The 9,726-nt window shown below is 35.9% G+C and overlaps 2 protein-coding genes across 2 annotated transcripts; one reads left to right on the forward strand and one right to left on the reverse strand.

Moving 5' to 3' along the window:
- Nucleotides 1-575: 575 nt before the first annotated feature.
- Nucleotides 576-2,714, reverse strand: LOC104099732 (protein PLANT CADMIUM RESISTANCE 2-like). Its single transcript, XM_009606821.3, has 4 exons — nucleotides 2,423-2,714; nucleotides 2,116-2,187; nucleotides 1,093-1,305; nucleotides 576-854 (listed from the first exon to the last, which is right to left on the reverse strand). Exons 1-4 carry the CDS (start codon nucleotides 2,637-2,639, stop codon nucleotides 778-780), a joined length of 579 nt encoding a protein of 192 aa, XP_009605116.1. The 5' UTR covers nucleotides 2,640-2,714; the 3' UTR covers nucleotides 576-777.
- A 4,604-nt stretch (nucleotides 2,715-7,318) lies between these two features.
- LOC138909378 (uncharacterized) lies at nucleotides 7,319-8,019 on the forward strand. Its single transcript, XM_070200573.1, has 2 exons — nucleotides 7,319-7,427; nucleotides 7,619-8,019. Exons 1-2 carry the CDS (start codon nucleotides 7,319-7,321, stop codon nucleotides 8,017-8,019), a joined length of 510 nt encoding a protein of 169 aa, XP_070056674.1.
- Nucleotides 8,020-9,726: the final 1,707 nt, after the last annotated feature.

Raw genomic sequence — 9,726 nt, forward strand, 5'->3', positions numbered from 1 at the left:
AGGAAATAACCAGCACTCGGTTCACAAAAGCACAGAAGGCAGACCCCCAAAATCGTCTTACTATTGGGTAAGTCTCTCTTCCTCTCCTTGAATGATTTCTTTTTCCAATTACCAATTACTATCATTTCGATTCAATTCACTAACAATTGGAGTATCCAAAAATGTCAAAAGTAAGAAAAGAACAATGATCTGTTTGTACTTTTCTTCATATTTCTTGCAGCCGTCTCCTCCAAATCGCCACACCAAGCGATGGCCGGAAGTATTTCATTGTCACTTCTTTGATTAAATGTAGAGTGTACTGATCTCATTTTTTTTTTTATCTCTTTGATTTAGTCGATAAATCGTCCGATAATTACTAATTCAGTACCGAACCGCCCGATATATCATTGATTGACTAACGAATTAATCTAAAAGTGAGATAACCAATAAGTCGAACTGTTAAACGTAATTATTCGCCCGATACGCAGCCCTATATTGAACTAAAGAATAGGAGCGACCTATCATTGACGACTAGGAAGACTTGGAAAGGGATCAAACATATTTAATAGGAGTCACTAAGGTCAATAGCCGATAGATGATGTCACTAGTTGTAACTTTTTTATCTACTTAAAAACGATAAAAAAAACAAGCGATGAAGCTGGCAAATCGGGAATAAACATGTACAACATTATATTACAAACCTTAGCACTCACAATTCCTTCCCTATAATATTCACTTAATATATTAGACTACAAATCTTAGAACTCATTATTGTACCCTCTGGAATTCCACATTCCCCTATCTACTCATTCCTCCTTCAACTGTTGGTGGCATAATCAGTCCACGATTTTGCCTCTCCACATTTCCATGCCAACCTGTGCATAAAAAAAAAATACCAAGAGTTAATAAAAAAATTGTTTTCGAATTGGTACATCTGTTAAAGATATTTGGCCAAACTTTTAGAAGAAAAAAAGTCATTTTGAGTAGAAGCAAAAACAGTTTTAGAAAAACATAAAAAAGTAATTTCTTTCCCCATTTTTTTATTTTTGAAAAACACTTTTAAGAAAAATAATTTGGCCAAAAACAAGCAAATAGATTAATAATTGTTTTTACCAATGGACATATCAACTCCACGATTTTTGAGCTCGCGATATTCTTGGCATAAGGCACAAGCTTCACAGAAACAGTGAAGCAAGCAATCCCCACAAGGGCTTTCTTTCAACAAGTATTGTTGTCTCATCTTGGAACGATAGAAACAAGAGTAAAAACATGGGCAACCAGTCACACATATTATTATTGCGTATAATGCTCCACTTACTCCACAAGCTGCAATATGAAAGCCAAAAATATATTACTATAATTAATATAGGGAAGACAGAAGGTTAATAAATTCACGATTTTAAGGTAGTACTAGGGTAGTTTAATTGGGTTATTTTTTATTAGATTAAAAAATAAAAAATAAACAATACAAAATAAGAAAATACTGTCGGAAAATTGTATTTTTCGGTAACTATGATTTTTGTGTTAGTTACTGAAAGTTTTATGATTTTGCATGAAAAAAATTCATAGTTATATGATCATTTGTGAAATTTATCCAGCAATATAAATGTGATATAGAAGTTGTATATGCTTAGAAAATTTCAATTACATGTATAGTTCAAAGTGAAAGCAGTAATTGCGGTCACAATGATTTATAGAATCTCAAGATTCATGATTTTAAATCTTTTGTTAATTACAAAGTATGATTATTTTAGCATAAATTCTTACTGAAAATGGTGCGAAATAATGGTTTGCTCAGGTTAGTTACTTGCAAGTTCAAGTCAGTTGAATTTAGTATTTTGTACTCCTTCCGTTTGCTTTTATTAGTCCTGTATTGACTTTACACTCTCTTAAGAAATTATTTACATTAAAAATTTATTTACTAAATTACCGTTAGTAATGGTAAGTACAATATTTTCAATAAATCAATGATTGAGAAGTGGGTAAGATTAGAAAAAGAAAAAGAAAAAGAAAAACCAATTCAAGAATTGGTCAACAGACACACTCATTCTTCGTGCTTTCTATTTTATCTTTTAAATTGAACCTCAGTATTCAAACAAATAAACATTAAAATAAAAAAATAAATGAAATACTTACAATTAGAACCTTTGTCTATGATCTCAGCTATCTGTCCAAAAGTGATGCATGGACACCAGAATGTTATGCAACCTGATCAAACAAACAATTGAGAAAAAAGTAAACAAACAGAAAAAAAATTCATATTTTTTTGGTTAATTTGACTAATCTTTAAAGCTAAATTAGATTAAATCAATTAGATATTTAAAAACTATAATATGAAAAAAAGTTTGTCTCTGGAGAAGCGAAAAAATGTCATAAATTGAGATAATAAAGGAAGAAACAAACACGAAAAATGTAATGAAGATTATCTATCATATGAACTTACAATTCTTGGGGTCGGACATACAGTCACATAAACCAGTTGACCATGGAACATGATTCTTCTTTTTCCGATACATGGCCGGCGGCGGATCGATTGACTCCACATACAACTGGCCTTTAGAGCTCACCGGAACACCGGTCTGCAACGGCGGCGGCGTTTCGTCGCCATATGAAGATGAAAACTTCTGGTATTGATCACTTGAACTTGTTGAAGACTTCATAATGATGAGGGAGCTGAGAGTTGTTGGTTTGGAATTTTGGATAAAAGAAAGTGGAAAATTTCACTAAATATATGATATGTATTTCTATCGGACAAGTCTGTTATAATAAATAATTGGTCTAGTCAATTTTGACGTTTCAAAAACTCTCACAGCGTGATTGTGATAGCTAAGAAACTTCCTACTCCGTGTTTTTTTAATTTTAGTATAGTATGATTTTTCTCTTTTCTTAATACTTCAATTATATCACCAAATGGTTGAGCTAGGATAGATATAATCCTTCACTTTTTCACTAAATATTTTGAGTTCAAGCTCTAAAATTAGGAAAAACATTGATAGGGAGCGCTTCCAATTTAACGGCATTACACGCCGGGGCGGACCCGTATAGGGTAAGGGGTTCATATGAACCCGCTTCGTCGAAAAATAACACTATATATAAGTATATTTTATATTTCTAAAAAAGTTTTATGTATAAAAATTATTTTTACCCCGCTTGAAACATCGACGACGAATAGCATATTGGCAAGGTGGGTTCAAATTTTCCCCAAGGTTTTGAGTTTGAAACCAGTCAGAACTCTTTTATCTTTATACATTTTTTCTATTTAAATACGATGTCGTTTTAGTTATTATATCTAAAATACAACGACCCCAATTCCCAAACTAACAACCCCAATTTTGAAACCCTTCTCTGTTCTCTGCCTATTTCATAAAAAATGTTCGCTGCCTCTCTCTCTCTCTCCCTCCCTTTCTCTCTGTCTACTGAATCTTTTAGTTCAATTTCAAGGTCATATTGCTTCCTTCCATAGTCATCTCCTGCTATTAGCCAATATCGTTTCGTGTTGGTTGTCGCCTCTCACTCTCTCACCGTCAACTATCACCATCATATTTCTCTCTGATTTCTAATCTTTTTGTTGTACATATAAATTAGGTCTATCTTATCATTAAGTGATTTAGGGATGACTATAACACATTGCATTCAGATTAATCTTGTTTTCTAATTCTAGTTTGGTATTTGATGAAATTAATAGATGTTACATTATGAAAGTAGATGAGGTTTTGATTGGTTGTTAATATGTAGTGTATGAGTGTATCTGTGCTTGGCTAACCGCATTATATAGGTGTTCCTTTCAATTAACTCAATTATTTTATGATATAAGTAATCAGCTTTAAAATACTTGCCCATCACTAGAAAATACATTGTTGATTTTTTATTTGTTCTCTCTGTTACTTCAAGAAAAGTTATGATGAAAACAATAACTCCTGTAAAGACATTTTGAACTTCCAAAGTTGTGGTCCAAAGCTCTTTAATGATGATTAAAATCTCATCTAACTGTTTTATAATATAATAATATGTAAAATAAAAAAAAAATTACATTATTGGTGAAGAATGAATAAATGTTAGTTTAAATTTAAGTTTAATTAAATTATTCTTCTAAATGTTAGGTTACAATAACTCAATGCTCGTTTTAATGAGGTGACAACGAACTTGCTTGTTGGAGTAGCTTGCTTAAATTCAGTTGACTCATTTTCCAGTTTTGACATAAACAAGATATTGAGGATGGCTAAATTGTATCCTGATGATTTTGATGAGAATATAACGGTTACACTCAAGAATCATCTTGAAACTTATATTGTTGATATTCGTAATGTTGATGAAAGATTCTCAAATCTACAAGGACTTGTTGTTCTTTCTGAAATACTAGTTAAGACAAAGAAGCATTAAAATTATCCATTTGTGTTTCGCCTTAGGGAATTTTCTTTTCTTCTACCTGTTGCCACTGCTACAGTTGAAAGAACTTTTTCGGCGATGAAGTTGATCAAGAGTGAATTGCGAAAACGAATGAATGACGAATTCATGAGCGGTTGTTTGGTACCTTATTTAGAAAGAAAAATATTTAACACCATTTCTGATGAGACTATTATGAATACGTTTCAGGAAATGAAAACTCGTAGAAGACAATTGTAATAATATATTTTTTTGTTGACCTCTTTATATATTTACTTCTTCACATTTTGAACCCGCTTGATAAAAATCCTGGGTCCTCCACTGATTACACGATATAAATTTGGATTTGCTAGATCCAATACAGTATCAACAACAACAACAATAAAAACTCAGTGTAATCCCGTAAGTGAGATCTGGGAAGAATTGTATGTACGCAGACCTTACCCCTTACCTTATAAAGGTAGAAAGGTTATTTCTGATAGATTCTCGACTCAAGAAACAGTGAAATAATGCAACAAACAATAGTAACAATAATGTAATAGGGTAACATAAGCTAATAACACAACGTGTAATAATAAAAAATCAGGAATAAAAAAATACAAGAATAGTACTGGCAGTACTACTGGTAAGCCTATGAGAAACTCACGGGTACCTGTCAGCTTTCAACCATAATCCTTGACCTCCACATCTTCTTGTCATGGGTCATGTCCTCGATAAACTTCAACAATGATTTGTCCTGCTTAATCACCTCTTCCCAATACTTCTTTGGCCTACCCCTACCCTTCCTCAAACATGCCATGGTTAACCTCTCATACCTCCTTACCGGAGAATCATTATCTTTTCTTTTCACATGGTCAAACCATCTCATGCCTCGATTCCCGCAACTTATACTCCATAGAAACCACTCCCACCTTGTCCCTAATAACTTTATTCCTAATTTACCTTTCCTGGTATGACCACACATCCATCTCAACATCCCTCATTTCAGCTACGTTCATCTTCTCGGCATGAGACTTCTTAACGGGCCAACACTCAGCCTCATATAGTCGGCTAACCATCACTCTGTAGAACTTGCCTTTAAGACTAGGTGGCACATTCCTATCACACAAAACCCCCGAAGCGAGTCTCCATTTCATCTACCTGTTCTAATACGATGAGAATCATCTTCGTCAATCTCCCCTTGCCTTGGATCCCAATACATATATCAAACACTAATAAAAATATTTTAAAAAAAAATCTTAGAATTGTTGAGTTAAACTAATAAAGGGATTTAGGTTAGTGATATCTGACTTGTCGAGTCATGATTGGAATGCCGTTTTGACTCAGTCATCATCGATGTGTTGACTCGTATCAGCTCTTATTTAATATGGGTTCGTTTAGTTTATTGCATTAAAGAAATGATTTCAACTAAATTTTGCATAAGTAATACAATACTTGGTTTATCGTGCAAGAAAATAATTGAATTAAATGTGCAATATGTGTATAATAGTTTTTTCAGGGACATCGAATAAATAAAGGTACAGTCAATTAGCAATAATTTCCATGTTATTATTCATCGCATAACTATTCGTATATTGGTATTTATCACATAAACAATTTCTACAATATAATATATATAAAACTAATTTGTGAGCTAAATGGCCCCCATTAGTTAATAGATTATCTTTGTGTATGTATGGACAAAAGTGAGTTGCTCTAGTGGTGAGCATCCTTCACTTCCAACCAAGAGGTTGTGAGTCCGAGTCACCCCAAGAGCAAGATGGGGAGTTCTTGGAGGGAGGGAGCCGATGGTCTATCGAAAATAGTCTCTCTACCCTAGGGTAGGGGTAAGGTCTGCGTACACACTACCTTCCCCAGACCTCACTAGTGAGATTATACTGGATTGTTGTTGTTGTTGTTGTTTTTCTGTATGTATGAGTTTAGGAAGGAATAATATTGGCCCCATTTTTGACAAGTTCATTTATTTTGGCTTTATTAGAAATTAGAAATGGCGTCAATAACTTCCGTACCATGAAAATTATTTTAAAATATCTAAATTTGGCTAAGGATATCATGAAAATTGGCCAAGACAATTTTCAGGTTCTAATTGCGGGAGTTGGTACCTCCCGTTTTCATGTTTCCGTTCGTTGTATTAGTTAAATTATTTTCATCTTAGTTCGTCTTAGTTTAATCACCATATTAGCGTACCTGTAGTTACAATATATTTTCCTCAACTCTGGTATGTGCCTAGTGTGTGTTAGTGATTTCCTTTAGTCTGTCGTAGGTATAGTAGTTGTGGTCTGGGATGGCCGAGTGAGGTCATGTTTTCGGGGGGAGGGGGAGGGGAGGGGAGGCAGGGGTTATGGGGGGAAGGCGGGCAAGGGAGGTAAGGGGAACAAGGGTGCCTATAGGTTGAGAATTGGGTCATGGAACGTAGGTACATTGACGGATAAGTCTATAGAGTTTGCAAATATCCTCCGGAAGAGGATGGTCAATATAGCGTGTGTCCAGGAGACTAGGTGGGTAGGGTCTAGGGAGAGGGATACGTACGGGTATAAGCTTTGGTATTTCGGAGTCCAGAAGGGTAAGAATGAAGTGGGTATCTTGGTGGATGGGGAACTTAGAGAGTCAGTGGTTGAGGTTAGACGGGCGAATGATAGATTGATGACTATTAAGTTGGTGGTTGGAGAGTACACCCTAAACATCGTTAGCGCCTACGCCCCGCATGCAGGCCTAGATGAGGAGGTTAAACAACAATTTTGGGAGGGGTTAGATGAGATTGTGCGTCAAGTCCCGCATACTGAGAGGCTATTTATAAGAGGGGATTTCAATTATCATATTGGGTCGACCGCAGGCGGCTATGGCGAGGTGCATGAAGACTTCGGTTTTGGGGAGAGGAACGGAGGAGGTACTTCGTTGTTGGACTTCGCTAAGGCTTTTGGGTTGGTGATTTCGAACTCTAGCTTTCCGAAGAGGGATGAACATTTGGTTACTTTTCAAAATTGCTGTGGCGACGACTCAGATTGACTATCCCCTCCTCAGGAGGTGTGATAGAGGGTTGTGCAAGGATTGTAAGGTTATTCCGGGTGAGATACTCACGACGCAACATAGGCTCTTGGTGATGGATGTTGGTATTATGTTAAACAGAAGGAAAAGGTTTGACCTAGGACGAGCGAGAATCAGGTGGGGTGCTTTGACTAAGTATAAAGCCCAGGAGTTGGAGGGGCGATTGTCGGCTATGGGAGCCTGGAGGAACAGTGGTGACGCGCGATAACAGACTGTATAAGGGAGGCTGCGAGAGAGGTGTTATGGATCTCGCCGGGCGTCTCTGGCAGGCACAAAGGAGACTGGTGGTGGAATGAAGTGGTCCAAGGTAAAGTGGAAGAGAAGAAGGAAACATACCTAAAATTAGTAGGGAGCACAAGTGAGGAGGAGAGGAGAGTGTGCATGGAGTGGTATAAGGTAGCTAGGAAGGAAGCTAAGCTGGCGGTCACAGAGGCTAAAACTGCAGCCTATGGCCGTATGTACGAGGAACTGGGGGAAAATGGAGGAGAAAAGAAGTTATTCCGGCTGGCGAAGATGAGAGAGAGAAAGGCCCGGGATTCGGACCAAGTGAGATACATCAAGGACGACGATGATAGAGTATTGATGGAATATGCTCAGATTAAGAGAAGATGACAGACTTACTTTCATGAACTTCTGAATGAAAAATGGGATTGGGATATTGTGCTAGGTGAATCGAGCATTTCGAGAGTCACTGTGACTTTGGGGACTGCAGACGCATCGAGGTTGAGGAGGTCATGGGAGTTATGCGTAATATGAGTAGGGGCAAAGCGACCGGGCCAGACGAAATTTCGATTGAATTTTGGAAGTGTGTGGGTAGAGCAGGCTTGGAGTGGCTGACCGGGCTGTTTAATGTTATTTTTAGGACGAAGAGAATGCCGGAAGAGTGAAAGTGGAGTACGGTGGTTCCGTTGAATAAGAACAAAGGTAATATCCAGAGTTGTAACAATTATAGGGGTCTCAAATTACTGAGTCATACCATGAAAGTTTGGGATAGAGTGGTTGAAGTGAGGGTGAGGAGGACAGTGTCTATATCCGATAACCAGTTCGGGTTCATACCGGGTTGTTCTACTACGGAAGCTATACACCTTATTAGGAGGTTGGTGGAACGCTACTGTTACATATCGTACTTTAATATTAAGATGAGTCGTAGTAATCCATATGAGCTTGAAGGGATTAAGATCATTCATGAGGTTATAAAGGATTTGTGACTATGTTATTGTAAGACCCCGTAAGGTTAACAACCTTGATACCGTTATTTTGAGTGGAATATTTTTGTAAAAGAAGGTTTGAAAATATGATTTTATATAGTTATTAATATTACTACTTTCGAATATGCTTTAAATTATACACAGAATATGAGAAAGTTTATGAGATTTTCTTTATTGTAAAGATAGAAATTAATTTCTCACAAGAAAAGAAGGTTATCTTTTTACCATTTTAAGAATTAAGCGTACGGAAATTTATACTTTTTATATGAGATTAGAAAAATTAGAAGTAGAAAAAATATATGTATTTTTACATGGATGTTTTAATGAAATAATAATGTATGTATTGATTTTATATGGCACCATAATTTTAATATTTTAATAGTAGTACTTTAGGATGAGGACAAGACTATTTTCGAGGTTATAAGTATTTATACTATTTCAATCAAGTGATAAGTAAATTCGTGAAGGTGAGAGGGTAAGCGAATTAAAGAAAATGAGTTTCGTCGAAGTTTGATAATCTTGGGATAAAATACGGTCCAAGCTATAATACGTGATATTTATGGACTAGTGTCATACAAGGTACAATGTGACCACGATAGTATGGTACATAAAGTGTATTAATAGTGAATAGTATTTTAAATAATTTGAGATAATTCTTAATTATGTGGATAATTGGGTAATTATTGATTTTAGTGGAAGATTAACTATTTAATTAAGGCTTTTGGATAAGCCTTAACGTGGCAGCAAGACAAATGGGTAACAATGACTCTTCATTCATATGCTATGTGGCATATTTAGAAGAATCGGTGGCTAAGTCATCCCAAAAGTGGGGGCCCACAAATCTCAAAAATAAGAGATTGTTATATATCATTTAAGAGGAAAATCATGGGCTGCTACTAACACATGACATTTTCAAAGGAATTCTTATGAACCCTTATAAGAGAGCTAGGCTTGCTAACGGATGGAAAGTTGTGCATTCTCTTTCTCAAGGGAAAATACATAGGCTTGCTAATGGATGGCTTGCTACAGTAGCATAAAATACGATTCTAAGAGAGAACGGTACAATCTTTCTCAAGAATATCATACGGATTTTTCCCTACTTCAATCCGCC

Source organism: Nicotiana tomentosiformis, chromosome 4 (assembly GCF_000390325.3).
Source record: "Nicotiana tomentosiformis chromosome 4, ASM39032v3, whole genome shotgun sequence".
Classification (NCBI taxonomy): domain Eukaryota; kingdom Viridiplantae; phylum Streptophyta; class Magnoliopsida; order Solanales; family Solanaceae; genus Nicotiana; species Nicotiana tomentosiformis.